General features: G+C 37.6%; 1 protein-coding gene across 2 annotated transcripts in view; it reads left to right on the forward strand.

Annotated features, from left to right (window-relative positions):
- Positions 1–22,138, forward strand: part of LOC149806880 (uncharacterized) — a 204,300-nt gene that overhangs the window by 50,152 nt on the left and 132,010 nt on the right. For both annotated transcript variants that reach the window (XM_089959070.1, XM_089959077.1), the window contains exon 2: positions 12,523–12,704. In XM_089959070.1, the coding sequence (XP_089815196.1) occupies positions 12,531–12,704 (174 nt within the window). In that variant the 5' untranslated portion in view covers positions 12,523–12,530. The remainder of the gene's footprint in view (positions 1–12,522; positions 12,705–22,138) is intronic.

Here is a 22,138-nt window from a genome sequence, read left to right on the forward strand (position 1 = left end):
GTGAAGTTTTGGGATTGGTTTCTTTAATAAATGAAATTGTGCACAGATTTAGCTTGTATCATTTAAAGTTAAATCCCATAACTTTATACAATTTGAATGAAACCCAACAAGATATTGGAATAGAAAGTTACTGTATATTTCAACTAAAAACTAATTTGTTATTCATGGTTTGCCCAGGGTCCCAAAGGTGGGGAAAGAGGGGGTTGATGGGGGGGGGGTAATTGTGGAGGAGTGGGGGATCGGAAGGTTCCATAGAAAAAAATATACGATATCACTGAGATAGGACTTCGCTAAGATGTATCATAATGCATGTCAAATCAAATGCTTTTGAGAGCATTTATGCATCAGATAGATTTAAATTTAACCTTGGGGCCCAAAGTCATGCTGTAGGTCAATAGATAAAAAGATGTAATGAAACCATGTTGTTCTGGATATTAAATTGAAGGTTTTTGAGGTCTTTTTAAATTAATTGTTCTGTTGTTAAAGCTTTCAAATTCTGTAAGTGAATTTCCAGTGGGAAGTTGGTCGCCTGTTTTCAAAATTCCAGTATGATCCCACTATCTCCCACCTTCTCAGTTCGATCCCATCAGGACTTCCTAGCAAGGTTATAAGGTCAGACATATATTTCTGCCATTTTTCTGTTCATTAGGTGTTTAGCCTTTAGGATGGTCTGTTGTCTGTTTTCTGTCTCTCTGTTTGCACAAGTTTGTTTATCACTACTCCAACTAACCTACTTAAAAGATTGCCATGAAACTTTATACACACCATCCATCTCGTTGGTTCTAAAAAATATGGCGCTGCTCAGATATCCAGTATGGCCACCACAATGGCCATCTTGAAAACTTTTTGTTATTGCTACTCCTCATGAATAAATGGTCAAATCAAGATGGAGTTTTCATTAAAAGACTTTTTATGCCCCCCAAAAATATGTTTCCAGTAGTTCGACCATCATTGTTTCTTACTGTCAACCCTAACATTTTTTCTTACCATGGTATAACCCCCTCCTCCAACACATTAAATATATATAATGATTAAAAATAAACTGACCTGCCTACCCTAATTTTAAAACCAGTGCAATAGAAAAACATTTTTGTTTTGGCCTTGTGATGTCTTGTTGGTCGTGAATGAAATTGGGGCTAATCTAATGTCCAATATGCATGCCACAGCTGCCATCTTGAAAATCTTATCGCTGTTCCTCATATCAACATGGGCAGTTCACTAAAAGTCTTCTTATGATATTTTAGTTGTGTCTAAGTGAAAATCAGGCCAGTCTTATACCTAGTATGACTGTGATAAAAACATTGTTATAACTACACCTTTTGAAAGACTGCTCCAGTGGCCTTAGTGGTTAGAGCATCTGCCTTGGATGTGGGAGGTCATGGGTTCGATCCCTGGCTGAGTCATACCAAAGACTTATAAAAAATGGTACTGACAGCTGCCTCGCTAGGCACTCTGTATTAAGAGGTTAGTGTTAGGACTGTTGGCTTGGTGTCAGGATAACGTGACTGGGTGGGACATCATGCTACATATATGCGGCTTGATGCCCCAATGCTAGACATCACTATAAACTGCCACACTGCAGACATTGTAGTGATATAACTGAAATTTGTATAAAGCTATGTAAAGAGTCCAGATCACACATACACATTCCTCCAGAAATGAAGGTCAAATTGACATGGTATTTTCACCAGAAGACTTCTTATAATGTTTTATTTATCCCCAATGAAAATGGTACTGATCTGATGGTCAGTATGGCCACCAGAGCAGCCATCTTGAAAATCTTGTTATGGCTACTCCAGCTGAATTGATGGTATAGTTGGCCCTAAATAAAAATGGATCCAATTTGATTTCCAATATGGCTGCCACAGTGGCAATCTTGAAAATTTTGTTTTTAATAGTAGAAGATCAGATAGTTTCCAGAGGCACGTGTAAATATGTGGTTTTTTTTGGTAAAACTGATTTTAATTTTGCAATACTTATCTGACACTATTGAGTAGCTAACCTATTTTATGCAGAAAACTCACTGTCCATTCTATGTGAATACATCCTCCCACAGGGTGCAGAAAGGTCAGAATGACCTTTTGCACCCCCACTTACTATATGCTATATTGACATGCGCAGTAGGTGGATATTACCTCTCATCATTTTCACAGACAGCATACTGTGTAGATGTCGGCCAAAAATATCAAAGAAATTATGCCTGTAGCAACTTAAATAAGCAGTCTTCTGCAGTTTTAAACTAGTCTCAGTGTTACAACTGTCTGTTCCATTTGATAAGAAACTGTATTGTAGCCTTTTGCCCTATAGAACTTAGTTTTTTTAAGGGCTTCCGATGCTACCTTGCATTCCTTCTTTTAGGTGGACACATGTCCTTTACATATCTAAAAAACAATATGGTACAGGTAAATCTTTGTGTTGTAAGGAAAATAACAATAGGCCCTGCCTAACATTGAGGACATAGTTTCCAGTATCTTCTATTTCACATATACTTGTTATGTTTGCCCACACTATGCATTGACATTGCTTATGTATTTGAATGTTGCTTTAATAAGCAAAGTTCACAGGTGAATTATTTTATTTTTCAATCAGAAAAACAACAGGTTATTTTCATGAGGTCAGCTCTGTTGTTTACTTCGTGCATATAGTGTTCCAAATGCTGTACGACACTACATACAACCAGGTGAGTTTTGAGGCAACAGCAGTGATTTCAGATGATATTCATTATTTCTTTATTACAGGATAATGTCAGAACAATCTGCAGGTCGGTGGGGTCACAAAAAGGTCCTTTAGGATACTCACACAGACTTGAATAAGTACTCAGAGTGAACATGGATTTTTTGTGTGCACCCTTTACAGTTTATTGTCTTATATCAACGCAGGAGGAACATTCCCTCCCCTTCTTCATAATTTTCTGGAATCTCTTCCAGGTCTCACTTGTTGGGACAAACATCTTTGGTGGCCAATGAAGCCTCTCAAGAAGGAGGGTCTAGACATTATAAAAGTTGATCAACTTCCCCCTGTAGGGTGATGATGAACACTTCTCACGTCTCTAACAGCACAGCATCCATGATTCAGGTAGCAGGTTGCTCCCTCCTGTTGGTGAGGTAGAGCACTGTGACAGCAGATTGTGCCCTCCTGTTAGGACCACGATAGTGGGTTGCACCCTTCCTTAAAGGAGCTGGAGCAACACAACCATGGGTTGTGCCCTCCCATCAGGGAGGCTGAGCACCACATCATTAGATTGCTCCCTCCCAATTGCTTCTGGCAACATATTGCTCCCTTTTGGTTAGGGAGACAAAACACCAAATTAATGATGGACACATTGATAAATCAGTTGAAGTCAAAGTCTTCTCTGTCCATCACTCATCAGCCTTAAGGTTTGGGGACAGGGCTAAGACGGAGATTCCCCCCTCACCCCTCTACTACCCCTCATGCAGGATTTGCAATCCATACACATGACTTGGGCTAGGAATGGGGACTGCATCAGTGTTCTCCTGTTCCCAATTATACCTACAGTTTTATGAATCCTTATGGGATGTGGGGCCTTCCACCTCAGGGCCCTTGGTCCGTTAGACTAGTGGACCATGCCCTCACAGTCAGAGTGATGCTGCGGCTTGTGTCCCACCATCACATCCTCACCAAGTGGCTTCCTCTTGGAAGGCTAAAGGTGTTACGTCATCAAGGGTAGACGTTCTTGTATCCCCTCTGTAACTCATGATGAACCAGGGACTGTGCTCCTATACCTACTCCATCAAGGGACATAATGATGCCCAACCACTTTCCAACTCAGATCGTCCATGACTATGATGATGGCGATGTACTCTCTATCCTTGTTGACTCCAAATAAATTCTAGACAAGAGCTCTGGCAATGGCACCTTGTCTCGGATGAGGAAGAGGAGGTCCTGTCCTTTGATAAGAGATTTACCATTTTTTACCCCCAAACTTGTGCCCCAAACCATCAGGCACACAGTCCAAAGATCCTTTCCATTTTGGAAAAGATCTTTATGGAACCAGCTCAACCAAACCTCTTGCTTCTTCTGCATTCATCCATGATTGAGGAAATATCATGGAGGTTTTCTCAAAGTGGCAAAGAAATATTGCATAATTAAAATTAGTTTTACCTCCTCCTCCTCCCCCCCAAAAAAATGTCATGATAGACTACTTGGACTGAACATTCAAGTTCGTGGCTTCTCAGTAAGATAAAACATTTTTGTCCTGAAAGGCACAGAAAACTATTTTATAACAGTTACATACATCCCTATTTAGACTACTATAATATCATATGGGATAATTCAAATGATAAAAGCATAGCAAAGGTGGCACATCTTCAAAAAAGAGCATTTGGGCTAATGTCAATCCAAAAAGAAAGCAAGGAAAAATTAGCTGGTAAGTTAAAAATATTACCTATTAAAGACCAAATCCATTTGAGAAAAGCCAAATTAATGTACAGGATATCCAATAAGAGTGCTCCTGAATATTTACAATCACTCTTCCAGTATAGGTTACCTGGCAATACTCACCTCCTGCGACCCATGGCTACCAAAGAGTATAATAATTCCCAAACCAAATAAGGAATTATTTTAAAAAAGATTCCAATACTCTGGAACTTTGCTTTGGAATAGTATTCCAGTTGAGAAAAGAAATGCCTACTCTATTATTATTATTATTATTATTATCATCAAGCTTTGTAACTGTAATGGTCGTCATCTCAAGATGCATATATCAACAGATCTCATCTTCTGTGATTTTTCTTAGTAGCTATTACTCTTTCTGACAATGGGATGGATGTAACATTTGATAGAACATCATGAACACATTTAGTTATACAGTTTTCATTGGATCTCCATGAAACTGTACATTATCTGAAGAGGAAACTATTGACTAAACATTTTGTATTGCCTTTTTTATGACTATTCTTGGCTCGAACACATCATCGATTAAGGGTGTCATATGGGAGAGACAGGTTACATCTACATGAGAAAACTGCTTATCAATAATTTTGTTTCACATTTTTATATTTCCTGTACCCCTTTATGGATTTTGATCCTACCAGGCATGAATTATTTTGTAGCTAAGAAAAGTCATTCTTCTACAGGCACACACAACCTTATGACCTTGGAGCCAAGTTCACAGTTTCAGAAAATTTGTGTTGGGGCTTGCTTGCTTGATTTATTTCATATTTGGCATTTATCATAATGAAATCACTATGAAGTTAAGGCAGTTCATGCTACAGCATTCTTTCTAGCCTCTTAGGGTCAAGGTCACATTTATATAATTGTGTTTTGCAAAATCTTTACTCTTTATCTCATATTTTGGATAGCTTATATTATGTACTTTAGAGTGAAAGAGAAAATTATTGGTGAAATATTGTTTATATGTTTTTAATTCTTACATTTTCACATGTGAATAATATATCCTTATATTTTCAATACAAAGATTTATTATGCAATGCTTGATTGTTTGTGATATTTGCAGTAAGAAAAATAAGTATTTTGTATGCTTGAGCATGATTCATTATCATATGCGTATTTGAAAAGTTAATGTCCCTTTGACTAGCTTGACTTAAATGTGGATTGTTTTTTTTTCGTTTTGTTGGCTTTAACACCATTTTTTTAGAAGGTGATAGGCTAGTATATTTGGTGCAGGAAGAACCATCAACTTTTAGGAAACCACTAGCAAACTTCTCACATACCCACATTGGTCAAGCCAAGACTTGAACTTGTGTGGACAGAGGTGAGATGAGTAATCTGTCAAAGCAAGTGCTTTAGACCATTTGGACAGACAGAGCCCCAACAACAGTGTGAAAAACATTGTCTTTTGCATTCCTCAGTTGGACTTGCTTTTGTTGTCCAATACAGTAAAATAGCTTATAAAATGTCAAAAATTTAATTTATTGCAACAGATTAGTTCATCCCACATCACCAGTTCTCTCAAATCACTTATGTTTCTATAATCAGCCAATAAATGCAAGTAAAATGTTGACAAGTTTAATCTTCAGAGTCTCAGTTTAGAAGCAAGTTTGTACATAATGATGAGAGTGTTCTTTTCTTACGTTAATACCAGGTATTTTTTAATGTGAACTATAAAAGCATGTGATATTTTTAATGAGTGGTTATTTTATACCACTGGATGAATTATATTATCTGTTAACATGGGAAAAGAAAATACCCTCTATTATTCTGTGCTCTTGGCTATATTTACTGTTATTTATGCATGTACAGTCTGTTACAGTAACTGACATAATATTTATCTCCATTTACAATATCATTAAATCAGATTTTGAGAAATATTCAATCCCTTTATGTAACCATCTTGTTTATTTTGTGCATAATAATCATTTTTACCAGTATCTATGCTTTAAATATCACACAAGTGCAGACTGATGTGATTAAAAAGAGGATTGATATTAAATAAATTGATCTCTTCTGATGATTTGATTGAGAATGGTCTAGTCCAATATTTAATTTGTATCTTACTTGATGATATTGAGAATTAGGTAAGCAAGTCATGTTTTGAATAAATTTTACACTCTTCATATCATGCCATTTGAACTTGGCGAATTTATTCTGTGCCATCAGTCAAATCTTCAAGCTCTTTTGCTTTTAATGATACATGTATTGTAATTGATATGATGTTCTCTAGTTATCGCCTTTGATAATATAATTATGAATAGTCTCATTCAGTCTTATTGTGAAAAGTATATACACTCTTTATGCCATACAATTATACCTGTTTATTATGTGCCATTAGTCATATCTACTGGTATAATTTACTTCTTAAAGTTCTGCTTAACTAATAATTTATATGATGATCCTGTAGTTATCTCCTTTGATGATTTCATTAAGATAAACCGAATGCCTCTTGGCTATTTAATTTTAAGTTATAATGATTGTAATTTATAGGAATATTTGTGCCAGGTATTTGCAGTTTGTCATTTTCAAAAGGAAATGTGATATACTATTGGTAGCCTCAAAAGTAAATGACGAGTTTTAAATAGTACCCTATTTGTGTCAGAGAATATTAAATGATTAAGACCTAGCATATAAAGTTAAACCTCCAAAAGTAGATAACTGATTGACCTTTCGTAAAAAGTGTTCTGTATGGCAAAGTGGCCTGATTTCAGAGGATATGTTTGCTGCTTTAGATTGAGTGATTGAAAAGAGATATAATTGTATCTTGGGTGATTTGTTTAATAAGAGGTTTCATGTCACCATCCAGGAGAATATGGGTAGATTCAGTGTGTGTTGTTGTCACACTTTATTGGCTATATCATGGGAGCAAAGTGTCTTCGAAGGACACACTGAGGCAGATGATCTGGGCTGTCATGGGAGGGTATTAAACACATGACGTTTGGATTTTGGAGTCTGGCACCACCAGATTAGCTTCCTTTTGGAATAGGCAGCATAATAGGGGTATATGTGTGTGATTTGGAGTTTTAACGTAGCTTTAAAACTTTTTCAGTCATATTGCTACGATGTCTGCTGTATGGCAGTTTATAGTGTTGTCTGGCATTGGGGCATCATGCTACAGACATGTAGCATCATGTCCCACCCAGTCACACTATCCTGACATCATGCTGACCAGTCCTAACACTAACCTCTTAATGATGAACACCAAGCGAGGTAGCTGCTAGTATCATTTTTGTGTCTTTGGTATGACTTGGCAGGGTTTGAACCTGTGACCTCTCACATCCGAGGTGGATGCTGTAACCACTTAGGCCACAGGATTGGTCAGCGTAATGGGAGTTCAGAGGATGTTTTGGTTTGGTGCTTTATGGCACAGCAACACAAATAGGTAATTTAGTGCTGAGGCAATTTGATTAAAATGCCATGCTAAAGGACATAAAATAGACATGACCTGGGTGTGATCCAGTGGTAGAAATCAAACCTGAACCCTTTTGGTCCAAAGTCTGGCATGCTTACAGTTGAAAGACCATGTCTCATTATGTGAAAGAGTGTGTATTTAAAATGTTCTTCCTTCCCTAGTCCACAGGAAGTAATTATATTGATAATTCACTAATTAGGGACTGCAGCAATTATGTTGACAATTCACCAGTTTAGGGACTGCAGTAATTATGTTGACAATTCACCAGTTTAGGGACTGCAGTAATTATGTTGACAATCTACTAGTAATGGGGACTGCATTAATTATGTTGATAATTCACTGGTATTGGGACTTAATAAATTATGCTGATAATTTATGAGGGACTGCAGAGTTTGCTTTAATTTGACAAGAATAGGGAATACACAGGGTTCAGATCGACAACTTTCAGTGTACCATTGTAATGCCATACATTGAAGTCTTCCATTCTGTTATACTATGAATTAGAATGCAGAAAAATCTGACTTGAAAGACTAATGTTGAGGAGACCATTGTCATTTATGGCTGCTCTTTAAATCTATGAGTCAATTTTTTATAGACATATATTTTTATTTCACTGGGGGTACCACATATACATTTTTTACCATTAACCTTGAAAATTGTACTATTTATTTAACTCCAAATTGTTCACTTTTGAAATTTGTCACATGCAAGATAGTTTTGGTCTAAGTATTTTTGCGTACTTTTTGATTTTGGCCTTTGAAATCGGAGGTGTTTTGTTAAATACATGTACTTCAGAAACCTGTACCATTTAAGTAAACATATTCCAGTAGCATATTTCCTGTCAGTTTACTTGTGCAGGCAAATAATAAATTGAAAAGCAGCATGAATCGGCATAGATTTGATATAAATAGTTCAGTGATAAATCCATGACAAATTTACAACACACACCATCACATCTGTCAAATGGATTCTTTGCACTCTAAAAGGTACGGAACATGTAAGGAAGATGCTTACAAAATTCTTCACAGAACAAAAAATGTCATGATTGTTAGGGCTGGGGGTAAATAGTTGTAACAGATATTATCTCTGTTATCACTTTAATCAACACAGTACACCTATCCACTACACTACTTATACACCAAGTAAAAAATCACTTGCACCCAATGCAAGCTTGATACTAACAATGAAAATATTGTTTGGAGTGGTGATTGATTTAAAACCCTTTGTATTACATGGCCCCTTGGTTAAATATATTATATTTCTTTATGGTTTTCAAGTTTTGAATGATACTTGTCAGTAATTTGGGTGTCATTTTAATTAAGAAAATTCTACTTTTCATTGATTTATCACACATCTTTATGTGGGTAGTTGAGAGCTCAAAAATGTCACAAATGTTTTATTTTTTTGGGTCAGTCAGACATGTTATGTTGCTGTTATTTTCAAGACTTTAGCTTTATTGATACACTGTCAAGCCAAAGTTAAGACACTAGAACATATTTCTATAACCGTGTAAATACAAGAAAAATTAACTTACATTTGAAAGAAGAATTCCAAGCATCTCTGTAATTTTAACTAATTAAAACATTAACCCCAGGAGGTTTTTGTCGTTTTCACCTGAAATTCGAGTAGGAAACACATTTTGAAAGCTATTTCTGAATACATCCTAGTGCATCAGCTTCCAGGTGATTTTCCAATAACCTAATGAATGGTTATGTTAGAAACATAATTTTTCATTGGCTATTTGGCTCGTACATGAGCAGAATGGTAAAAGTTAGAGTTTTTGTTTTTTTGAGGTTTTTTTACTTAACAAACCCATCATTTTAGTATCGATGCCACTCTTTATTCCAAATACCCATCTTATCCTACTTTTTGCAAAGGTTCATCTGTCTGTTTGCAGTTCATACTGGTCTGCCTTAGATCTGAGACCAAAAAGTCTAACATCCAAACACAAAATCAGATTCCGACCATGGGCGAATTTTGGGCTACTGCCACGTAAACTCGTTGCCAGGGGTTAATGAGTTAACCCTTTACCTCATAGAGCATAGTTACAAAGTGCAGTGCACTATAAATAGAACACCTGTTACCTATTCAACTCCATACGCATAGGCCTGCTTGTTAACTGTTAACACATTAACCCCTGGAGGTTTTTGTCATTTTTTGCCTGAAAATTGAGTATGAAACACATTTTGAAAGCTATTTCTGAATAGACTCGAAAACAGCAAATCCCTGGTCATCTTTCAATAACATACTGCCTAGTTGTGTTAGAAACATCATTTTTCATTCACTGTTTGACTCACGCATGAGCAGAAGGGTAAAAGTTGGACTTTTTTTTTTTTTTTTTGCTAAACGGAGCCATTATTTTTGTATGGAGACCACTCTTTATTCCAAATGACCATCTTATCCTACTTTTTGCAAAGGCTCATCTGTCTGTTTGCAGTTCATACCAGTTTGCCTTAGATCTGAGACCAAAAAGTCTCAAATCTGGACATAAAATGGGATTCCGTCTACGGCCGAATTTTGCATTAAAAAAAGTCAAGTCCGAAAAATGAGGTTTTTCTATCTGTATTTTGTAGTGCAACTAGATATTCCAGATTATTTGGTATCATTATAGAGCTACATCTGTCTACCTTTCTATAATACCATGCACTTTAGTGTATCATGCATGACCATGACGCTACAGAGCTCGGCACTAGGCTACTACCTCCTGCCCCGTAAAGTCATCGCTAGGGGTTAATGTGTTAAGTAATGTAGCGTATGTTACGTTTAACAGCAATTGTAAACATTTTACAGTTTTGGTACACATCTATTATGTGTGGAAAAATTTAAGAGTAAAGTCTTATGTTATAGTTGTGTAATTATTTTTCACGGAAGAATTTTGTATGTGCTTTAAAATTCTGAGAGAACTTGTTCACCGTCATGTCAGTGAGGCCACATGACGAACCGTAGCTGCCATTTCTCATACTCGAAATTTACAAGTTTATTGTCTGCGTCTACAGCACTTTGTCATCTGAATTTGATAATTTATGAAAACTAACTGCTGCCTACATCAATATCAGAGCCTTTACCTAAGTTATTGAATCTTTCGTAGTTGTGATTCTAATCTTGAAAACTTCGTAAGTACGAATGAAATCTGTGATCGCCATTTTGGAGAGTGGAGATTACGACCTAGTTACTTTAAACAGCAGATATCGACCAGTGCATAAACAGTGACCACGTGATGGGATGTAGTATCTAATAGGGGGTTTTCCCCGAAGGTGGCACTACAAAAACCAGCTCAAAATGGCTGATGTTTACAGTAGGCGTCAAAAGGCGCTTCCATGCGAATGGAGTAGAGGCGCCCAAAGACGCTTGCATGAGGTAAAGGGTTAAGTAATTCATTTCAGTCAGGCCTCAATATCTGTGAAACTGTTTGAGAGCACCTTTCAAAGGGGAGATTTTTGATTGGCCTAAAGAATTGGAAGGTTATTATGTCTTGACTGCAATTAAATTATAACCAGCCAGCCTTTTCCTCAGTGTTATATGTTTCATAAATATCTTGCATTATGTCACAGTTGATGGAAATTGGCAGAGACACTTTGCTGCAATATTGTTCTTGTGAAAAGTAATCACTTACATGTAGAAATATATCCTGGTGTCTTTGCTTTGGCAGATCTATGTAGAAATATCTGCTAGTGTATCAGCTTTGACTATACATGTAGAATTATCTGCTGGTGTCTGCTATGGTTATACATGTAGAAATATTTGCTGGTCTCTTAATTTTGATTGTGCATGTAGGAATATCTGCTGGTGTCTTTGCTTTGGGAATATTGTTGGGAGGAATATCTTCTGGTATCTTAGTTCTGGCTATACATGTAGAAGTATCAGCTGGTGTCTTTTGCTTTGGCAGGTACATGTAGAATAATTTGTTGGTGTCTTAGCTTTGAAAGCTACATGTAGAAACATGTGTCTTAGCTTTGGCAGATGCAGACATATTTGCTGGTGTCTTTGTTTTGTCTATACATGTAGAAATATCTGCAAGTGATATATCTTTGGCAGGTACATTTAGAAACACTAAGGAGGCAAAATATTTTAATATTTCGACATTCATTAATTTATAACTTGTCACAGATAAAAGTAGTAAAGATGTGATGGCTTGTTGAAAGGGAAATTTCTCCATTTCTACATTGCTGGAAAAGTTCTCTGTAAATGCAAACACCATTAAGAAATTGAGGGCTAGGTGTGACACTTCAGTTTGTACGTTTAATACTTAAGTATTAGCAAACAAAAGTTGTCTTTTAGTTTCCTGTGTGCAAAGTGAGCTTCCTTTGCAGCATATTCTGCACTGACTTATAGGCAAAAGTAATTGATAATTAGCACACACAACATATGGGCCATTGTTGACCGTCTTTGTGTATCAAGTTAGAAAATGCACACAGAATTATTCTCAAGGTGCAGGTCTGCATGCAACTGGCCCGGGCACAAGCACGTGGTCAAGTCTTCCATGGCACAGCTGATTTTACACTGGTGATCAGTATGGAGGTTACAATAGTAATTCATAAATGTTTTATAAGATTGCTCCTTATAGGTATGGTATATAATGATATTCAGCTTGTTATAATGACCATCTCTGTATGGCATCCACTTACTTGTACTTACCATGTACATTATGCTGTGTTTTATTTTCATGAAAAATACAGATTTTTATTTTATTTTTAAAGGATGAGTCATGGCCCGCCTGGTAAAGAAATGCCCATGCTTACGTCCCCAAATCGAAGATGATGTTCGAGTGTTGGATTATCGCCATTATAGTCTGACAGATGTGCCAGGAGATGTTTTCAACTTTGAGAGAACTCTTGAAGAGCTATATGTTGACTCCAATCAAATCCAGGATTTACCTAGGGTATGGATAGATGCCTCACCATTGAACATACATTATTTCTTTCATGATCAGCTCATGGGGCCTGCCTTGTACATTTGAGGAAAAGTTAGGGGTGGACTTTTTATAAGAGAAAGCTCTCCTAGTTAAAAATGTGACTAAAATTTTTTTAATAGTTAGGGATGAGCTTGCAATTAAGCATTGGGTTATCATTGGAGAAATGTGGTGTTATAAGCTGATTAACAATTGTTTACTGTAGCTTTAAAAAATTGATAATAGTGACTTATGGAATGACATTTGTTTTGCCCAGATAATTATAATTTAGCAGGAAGCAGCTATGGATGTTAGTTTAGATTCTGCAGATGGTAGAGCACCTGGCATGTGTTTGGGATACATCCAGCTATGGATGTTGGTTTAAGTCCCATAGATGGTAGAGCACCTGGCCAATGTTATTGGTTACATCCAGCTATGGATGTTGGGTTATATCTTTCAGATGGTAGAGCACCTGAGCTGCATTTGGGAAGTATTTTAAGTTTAACTACAATCAAATTATGCATCTGCATGTTGCCCAGTTTTTGTTTTTCTGTCTTCAGGCCCAGGATGTGGGGAGCTATCATGCATGGTGTGTATGCTACAAGTTCATCAATAGAGACAGGAATTTATCATTGATTAGCAGTGGGAAAATGTTAAGGAAACGGCAAAAAATGTCTGCTCAAATAGTTTGGGTAGTGAAATGCTTGTTTATTTGCTTTAGATTCCAGATATTGTCTGTGCATTAGCCTCCATTTTAACACACAAAAATAATAACATTTTAGTTTCCAAAATTGGGCTCCGAAGTTTGAGTGTTAGCTTGACCAAAGTGGGTATGTGAGACAGATTCCCAGTAGCTTCTGATAGGTTTTCTGGGGTTCTTTTCATCCACCTGTTATATGCTGAAAAATGGCTTTAAACCTTACAAAATGAGACAGCTTCCAGAGGCATGTGTAAATATTTGGTGTTTTGGGGGGTAAAACTAATTTTAATTTTACAATATTATCTGCCACTATTCAGTAGCTAACCTATTTTCATGCCGAAAACTAACCGTCCATTTGATGTGAGTTGAGAAAAAGTCAGAATGACCACTCTTTTATTTTGCACACCACTCTGTTTGTCACATAGTTATATGTAGAAGGTAGATACCATCTGTCATCTTTTCACAAATGACAATTATGCAAGACATCAGAGTGGGATGTGATGAGGGCATTCGGCAATAGCAGCAGGTAAGTGTTGCATAATTAAAATAAGTTCCCCCACAATTACATTTTAATTTATCAATTACTTATCCAGCCGCTATTGCATAGCTGAATTTGTCAGTTAGGTGGGTAGGCTGATGGTATAGTGAAACTGATCAAAAACAGAAATTGAGTTCCACTCATCATGGAAGGATAAGTCCATCTGTTGAAGCTAGATATATGTCCTAACAATGGGCCCCAGAGAGAAACACAAATATGAGATGTGTTGCAGTGCTCTACCTCCCAAGTGCAACCCATGGTTGCAGTACTCCAGCTCCCTAATTGGAGAGTGCAACCCACTGTCATGATGTTCAACCTTCCTAAGAGAAGGGTGCAACCCATTGATGCCATGTACATCCTATCTAATTGAAGGGTGCAACCCTCTGAAACCAGAGACAGCCAGTGTCAATAGACAAGGCATGAATCTCACTTCTTGTCTTGCAAAAGGAAGCTTCACTCAGTGGTTCACATGGGGCTTGGTTAATGACCATAAGAAACAAGATTCTACTTGGCATAAGAAAGTGGGAGACGGGTCTCTCGAATCCATAACTCTTGACAAGAGCATCAAGGTGACGGAAGCTTGAGAGCCCTTGAAAGTGGATACTGAACATCTTTTGGTCTTAAAATGGAACAAAAGGAAATCAGCAGTGAAGTTAAGGGGGCCAGCGAGGATCAACATGTTCCTACTGTACCAAATGCAGAAGATTCTCCACTTGGCATCATAGTCCTTGGAAGTTGAAGCTCTCTTGGCCTGAATGATGCAGCTGGCAAACTGGGCTCGAAAACCTGTTCTGGCAGAGAGACTGCTAGAGATGAGCCAGGCAAGAAGGTGGAAAATGTGTGGACTGTTGTGGAGCAGACATCCCTGATGTAGCGACAGAGATCCCTCCTGTGAGGTAGAGACCTGGGTTGATTGATCAACATGTCAACGTGATCGATGCACCATGATCACTGGGGCCACAAATTGGCGATGAGAATTATTAGAGCAGAGAAGTTTGGACTCATTGCAGAACTTGTGGTAGCAGTCGGAAGGGTGGAAGGGCATATGGGAATCAGTAATCCCACTGGAAACTGAATGTTTTTGACTACCCATGCTCTCTGATCCGTGACAGACATGTTAAAGGGAAGTTTGTTTAGTTTGATTGCAAACAGGTCCACAAGAGGTCTTCCAGAGGGAAAGCAGGGACTCTGTTACTGAGTGGTGAAGAGACCATTCTGTTGAGGAAGGCTCAGTCTGTTCTGGATAGTCTGGCCGCTAATACATTTATCTTGCCTGGAATGTGGAGAACTTGGATTGTGACATTCTCTCATCTTGCGCAAAGAGAAGGGGCATGTGTTGTGCCTCCTTGACATTATAGATACTCTAAGACGCCTTGTTTTCTAAGGAGACCATGACATATTGGCCTCTTGTCTATGTTGATGCACCCTTGCAGTGCTAGAAATACTGCTTTCATTCTAGATTGTTGATTTGGACAAATCAAGTCCAAGAACCGTGGAGAATTGTGATTGTGCCCTCAAGCTCAAAATGAGTCTCCAACCGAGATTGGATGCATCAGCAAACAGTTATGAGTGGGAGTCAAGTGTGTGTGCATGGGAACCCCCATCAGGAATCTGTCAATTTATCCACCAATCAGTTGGTGGTGAAAAACCAGTCCTAGGTGAATTGAGGTTGATAGAGAATGTCTGTGAGGCTTCCAACTTGTGAGAAGGAGGAAATGCAGAGGACACATGTTATTCAAGGTTCTGAGCAGGAAAAGATAAAGGTGAGCATGCAACAGTTTGCTCATAGCATCTGTAGGAGAGCCAGATGAACCCAGACCAGGTTTTAGTTGTGAGGAAGTTCATGCCCACATAAACAGAGACTTGTGATGGAACAAGTTCTGACTTTAAGGTTGGGTAAGAGACCCAGTTGAGTTACTGTGGACCAAGAGTGGAACAGATCCTGTTGAAGGGACTAAACTTGAACACTGTTGATCAGTCAGTCATAAAAATACTGGGGAATCTATGTTCCCTGTTTTGGGAGGTTGGCTGCTACAACTCCCATGATCTGGGTGGAGACTCTGGGTGCAGATTAGATTCTGAATGGCTGAATCTGGAATTGAAAAACTTTTTTGTTGATAGGCAAAAACCAGATATTTGTGGTGTGGAGAAAAGAAGGGGTAATGCAAATAGACAACCTGAAAGTCGATGGAAATGGCACAATCAAATGGAAAAAGATTGTTCTGGATTGAGGAAGTTGTCTCCATCTGGAAGGTTTCCTCCAACAGAAACAGGATGAGCGAGGAGAGATTAATTAAGAGGTTACAAATTTCCCACTTTTCTAGTGACCAGGAAGATTTGGGAGTAGATGGAGGGAGACTGATTGTTCAAGACCCTCTCGACTGCCCTTTCAGCAAAAAGGTGTGCACCTCTTCCCTCTATTCCACCAGATTGGACTGGGGAAAGAAATTGGGGGTCCTTGATAATGGGGGTTGTTCCCAAGACTGGAGACAATAACCCTCGTTCACAAATGAGAGGAACCACCACTGTGAAATTCCTTGTTTTCAGGAAAGAAGGCATGCATAAAGCAATTTTATATGGTCTCATGTTTTACTAATCCCCAATCTTTCCTGAAGTTTTTACAGAGCACCAAGCAAATCTCCTTAAATTTTTCTTGCTGATCAATCACAACAAGCTTTTTGTAGGCAAGAAGCTTTTGATAGCTCAGTTTTTTAGGTTCTGGATGAGTCCATGGTCCATGGTTTGTATGAGTGACATGATATTAGGTCGGAGAAAAATTATCTGGACATGTTGGAGATTGCCCACATATGGATGTGCTGAACAGTTATCCACAAGCAAGGCAATTTTTCTTCTTTGTACTTTCATCTTTCTGTCGAATTTCCTTATCCACTCCATAAAAATATCTGACATCATCCAAGCTTTCATGTTTGCATGGTAATCCACAGGAAGATGGTATACATTTTTAAAACAGTCAGATCTCTTATGCTTGCCAAGAAGAAGAAGTGGCATTTTGTAATTGCCAGTCATGTTGCATGTGATGAAAATGGAGATGTGGTCTTCCGGCTGCTTCCCACCAGTGCATGGTTGACCTTTGATGCAGTAAGTCTTGTCTAGAGTGTATTTAAAAAAGGAAGCTGTTTCATCTGCATTGTCTTTATCTTCAGATTTATAATTCTGAATGATATCTTTAAGTTCGGCTTTCCAGGTATCAAGCATTGATGTGTCTGCTGGCATTGATTCTTCACAAATCCTTTTGTAAGCAATATTGTGATGAACTTTAAAGTGATGGAACCAGCCTCTTGTGGCAACATTCTCCACACCAATTTTTTTATAGCAGATTCTTTCACTTTTTTGATAATCATGTCGCAATTTGTAGGGACGGTAGAATTTGCTGTATGTGTCTCATGAAACCATTTTGCTGTGGCCTCCACATCTTCAGATTTAGCCGTCTTCTGCTTCTTCCTATCGGGAGCACAGTTGCCTTCAATATAGTATTTTTTTATTGACTCGGCTTTTTTATTGACTCGGCAACTTTCAGCCATCCAGACAGAGTGTAGTGTTTCAGTGATTTTTTTTTTTTTACATGCATCTTTGCGAGATGCCTCACCTTCATTTACCTTCAGAGCCAGATATTTAGTTTCAAGAGATTGTAAATTTAATTTGTGTTTTAAGCTACCACTAATAGCCATTGTAAGCATAAATTTCCTTTTTTCCAGCAGAAAACGAAACTTGCACAGTTAATTTATTCCACTCTCCAATAACCTTCGAAAATTAAACAGTTGATCAGATTTCATGGCCTTTATACAAATTTGGTCCTGCTGACTTAATGTAATGAAGTGTGCATTGCTCTTATAAAAGATTTTAGCTGTCATTTTTCATAAAGGGTGCTTAGTTTTAATAAAAGATCGTAACTGACTTGTTTTGATGAAGGGTGTAATGTTCTATAAAAGATTGTAGCTGGCTTGTTTTGATGAAGGGTGCCATGTTTTTATAAAGGATTGTAGCTGGCTTGTTTTTATGATAGGTGCACATGCTATGCATTGAAGTTGCAGCGAAAACAAACTTCAGAAGACCAAACATATGCCCTCTGTGATTGCAGAATTAAAGCCTGGGAGTAACATCAAATAATTTCTGACTTGTCAACATGAACAAGAAGAACACATGCCTTCTGCGAAAGCAGAATTGAAGCCTGAAGCAACATCCAATAACTGCTGGCTTGTTGCAGTAAATAATAAGAAAACAAAGAATTTGTTCAAGTTGGGACTGAGAGCTTGTGTCTACATGTACAGTTTTTTTTTTATCTCAACGTCGTCGACATAAGCACAACATATTTGGTAATGATAATAGACCATGGAACTTTCACGTTGTATTTTTGTTGACATAGATGGCTTGTCGACATAAGTAATGTCGACATAAATGGGTAGTAATGTAGTTCTTCTTACAAATGCATTATTCAAAATACCTTGAGCTTTGCTACATATAGCCATATAAGAGTTCAAATAAATTTAAGAAATAATCTAAACATAAAATTAGGATGTGAATATATTTGATCAAAATACCTGTGTGAACAAACTATCTATGGCATTAATGGATTTAAAAATTCCTAATACAGCATTATGGAACAGATGGAAAATCTGGCATAACAGTCAGTAAAGCGCTGATTCAGGAAAGTAAAACTTAAGTGGATGGGCTTATGTTTGTGAAAAATCTTATTTTGGAGTGAAGTATCAAAAAGACATTAGCCCTTGAGCTGTGAAAATAGTACATAATAACCATAAGGAACAGTTTCCAAACTTGTTCCAGCTGGCTAAGCCAGCTGTGTATTGGCCCCATCAGCAGGGACATCTGAGCACTGAACAATTTTCAAACACTGGTGAGGAACAGATTAAGCTCAGAAAAATTACAATGGCTACAGTTTTTAAGGATTTTTATTTCAGTAGGACTACAGCAGAGTGTACCTAGAAGAAAGATGGATGGATGTTGAAGTGATAGGTAAATAGTGAACTATGGCCATTTTCTCCTTCCTTTTTGTTCTACTCCCCCCTTATTTTCGTAACAAGTGGGAGGCCCCTTCCCCCCCATTAGATAAAATCCAGGAAGTAACCCTGAGTTGAAAGCGCTGGAGTTACAGCTGGAGACGAAAATATAGAAGTTAAAAAGCAATGGTGAACATCTGGGTCCTGTTACAGTGACTTTTTTAAATAAATATCATTTCCCTTTCGGGGCCCCGAGTGGCCGAGTGGTCTAAAGCGCTCTTTGTTACGGATCACTGCCATCTCACCTCTGTCTGCAGTGGTTCGAGTCTCAGATTCAGCCAATGTGGACATGTGAGAAAGCCTGCCAGTAGCTTCTCGTGGGTCGGTGGTTCTTTCGGGGGTTTTCCGGGGGTTTTCCGGGTTCTTCCTCCACCATTAATACTGGCCGCCATGTATAGCCTATCGTGCTGAAAAATGGCGTTAAACCCCACAACAACAACAACAACATTTCCCTTTCATATTTCATTACCATTATTTCTGTAATTTATTTTTGTATCCACTTCTTGTACTTAATAACTGAAGCAAAACACCATGAGTAGTCGTTGAGTAGTAATTGAAAACTGAAAACTGGTAATTGAAAAGTCATTGAATTTCAGTTCTCCTGATCTGTATGACCTTGTTATAATATCTGGTTGTTCCTAAATGAAAATGGTGTCAGTCATACCTCCAATATAGCTGCCACTACAGCTGTCATAAAAGTCTTGTTGTCAGTACTCCCCTGAGTGGATGAGCATTATGACATGGTGTTTTCACCAAAACACTTAAGAAATGCCTACTTTGCTCTAAATGAAAATGACGCCAAACTGACATCCAGTATGTAAAGCACAGCAGCTAATTTAGACAATTTTGGTATTGCTAAAAAATATTAGCGATGTTCTCAACATATGACAGTTAAAAGGAAGAAATGGTGCTATGTTGAATTGCTGGAATTCTATTTGCCCAGTAGTGTCAGTCCCTTTGAGGAACTCTTGTCTGCTTGCAATGCTAATACACCTGGAGTCATAAAACATAGTGAGAGGGTGCATCATGGCATATAATACATCCTCATTGTAAAGTAGGTCAAGGTGACCCATATTTCACATTTCACTGACTGGTTCATTTTTACATTTTTACTGTTGTTGCTGTACTCCTTAACTCGATGGTTTTATACATCTCTTGTACCACACCCAAAGTAAAAAATGTCACTGTGACTAATTTTTTAAATTTTACTGACTTAGGTTAAGTTGTTGCATTTCGCTCACGATAGCAGATTTTTGGCATGCTCTGCACATACTATCATATATGAAATAATAAAACTTGGCAATGCATCTTTTGAGCATCACCTCATCTCAGTAGTAGGTCAATATCAGTCATAATTTATGCTTCATAGGCTGGAATTAAAATGTGTGTGATGTTCATTTCTCAGGATTGTTCAAGCTGTAATTGCGAATTTGATGATGATATGGATCTCTGTTAATACCACACTCTTACAACAAAGAACTCTGACAATCAGTAGAGCCCCCTTACAACAAAGAACTCTGACTCTCAGTAGAGTTCCTTTACAACAAAGAACTCGGACTCTCAGTAGAGCCCCCTTACAACAAAGAGCTCGGACTTTCAGTAGAGCCCCCTTACAACAAAGAACTTGGACTCTCAGTAGAGCCAAAAATCATTAAAAAGGGCAGTGGGATATACATTCTAATTTGATCCCATTACTAAGGTGAAAATCTTGATCGATACTCGACCTGTGACATTAAAATATATTAACTTAAGCTAGTTAGATTGAATATGGGTAAATTTGCTATAATTACTGTTATATCAGTTAATCACAGTAAATATTTTCCTTAGCGTGACTTTCATCAGCTGTTTGACTAATTAGGGTAATGAGAATAGGGTTAATAGAACCACCGACCCACGAGAAGCTACTGGCAAGCTTTCTCACATACCCACATTGGCCGAATCCGAGACTCAAACCCACACAGACAGAGGTGAGATGGCAGTGATCCATAATGGAGAGCGCTTTAGACCACTCGGCCACTCGGGGCCCCGATTCTTGTTTGTATGTTTTGTGTATAGAAAAAATATGATGTGGATACATTAGCCTTAAAAACAATTGTTCATGCGAAACTATCTTTTGGCATACCTAAATACTAATGTTTGTTTCCTATTGCACTGGTTTTAAAATTAGGGTAGGAAGGTCCTTTTTTGAAAAAAGTTTGTATATTTAATGTGATTTTTTTGGTGAAATTTATTTTACCATGTGGGAAAAATGCTAGGGTCAGCAGTAAGAAACAGGGATGGTCAGCCAACTGGAAACACATTTTTTGTTTGGCCCTATCAGACCCAAGTATGAAAAATCGGCAGCTCCAGAGAACTTTTTGTGTATTCAGTCTGCTGTTTGAGAAACCACAATGTGTTGGAGTAGATCATTCTCTAATTATTCAGATTCACCAAATATACCAAATATGGCATGATGCTCATACTTTGAGCTTGACAAATTCTTGTATGAATATAGTCCATGAGATAAGGCTGATCACAGTGAGCAGCCAATGTCATAACTAGTGTTGTGTAAATACTAGAAATTTCATTTCCATGTCTTAGTGTTGTGTAAATACTAAAAGTGTTCATTTCCATGTCTAAGTGTTGTGTAAATACTAATAGTGTTCATTTCCATGTTCATTTCCATATCTGGGTGTTGTGTAAATAGTAAAAGTGTTCATTTCCATGTCTGGGTGTTGTGTAGATTCTGGAAGTGTTCATTTCCATGTCTAAGTGTTGTGTAAATACTAAAAGTGTTCATAGTCTGTGCGAAGGTACTGCACCAAATGTTCATAAACACATGAGTAAATTATGGGATCCAATATGTTGTTCTTATCAATGCTTGAGTATAGTAATAAAAAATCAATAGAAGCAAGATCTAGGTCAGTACAGACCCTGCTTTTTTTGTTTGATTTACCCACTAATCTTCATACTAGATATCCACGTCCATATCACACTGCCTCTTAAAAATGTCATGTATACCAAGCCAGGAAATAATAATAATAATAATAATAATAATAATAATAATAATGTCTTTATTTTCAGAGATTAACCCAAGTAGTTTCAAACACCCATCTCCCACTCATAATACACAAACACTTACAGGTACAAGTCAAATATATGTCAAAGTGCA

The sequence above is a fragment of the Sinohyriopsis cumingii genome, chromosome 1 (assembly GCF_028554795.1).
Source record: "Sinohyriopsis cumingii isolate HCF-2022 chromosome 1, ASM2855479v2, whole genome shotgun sequence".
NCBI lineage: Eukaryota > Metazoa > Mollusca > Bivalvia > Unionida > Unionidae > Sinohyriopsis > Sinohyriopsis cumingii.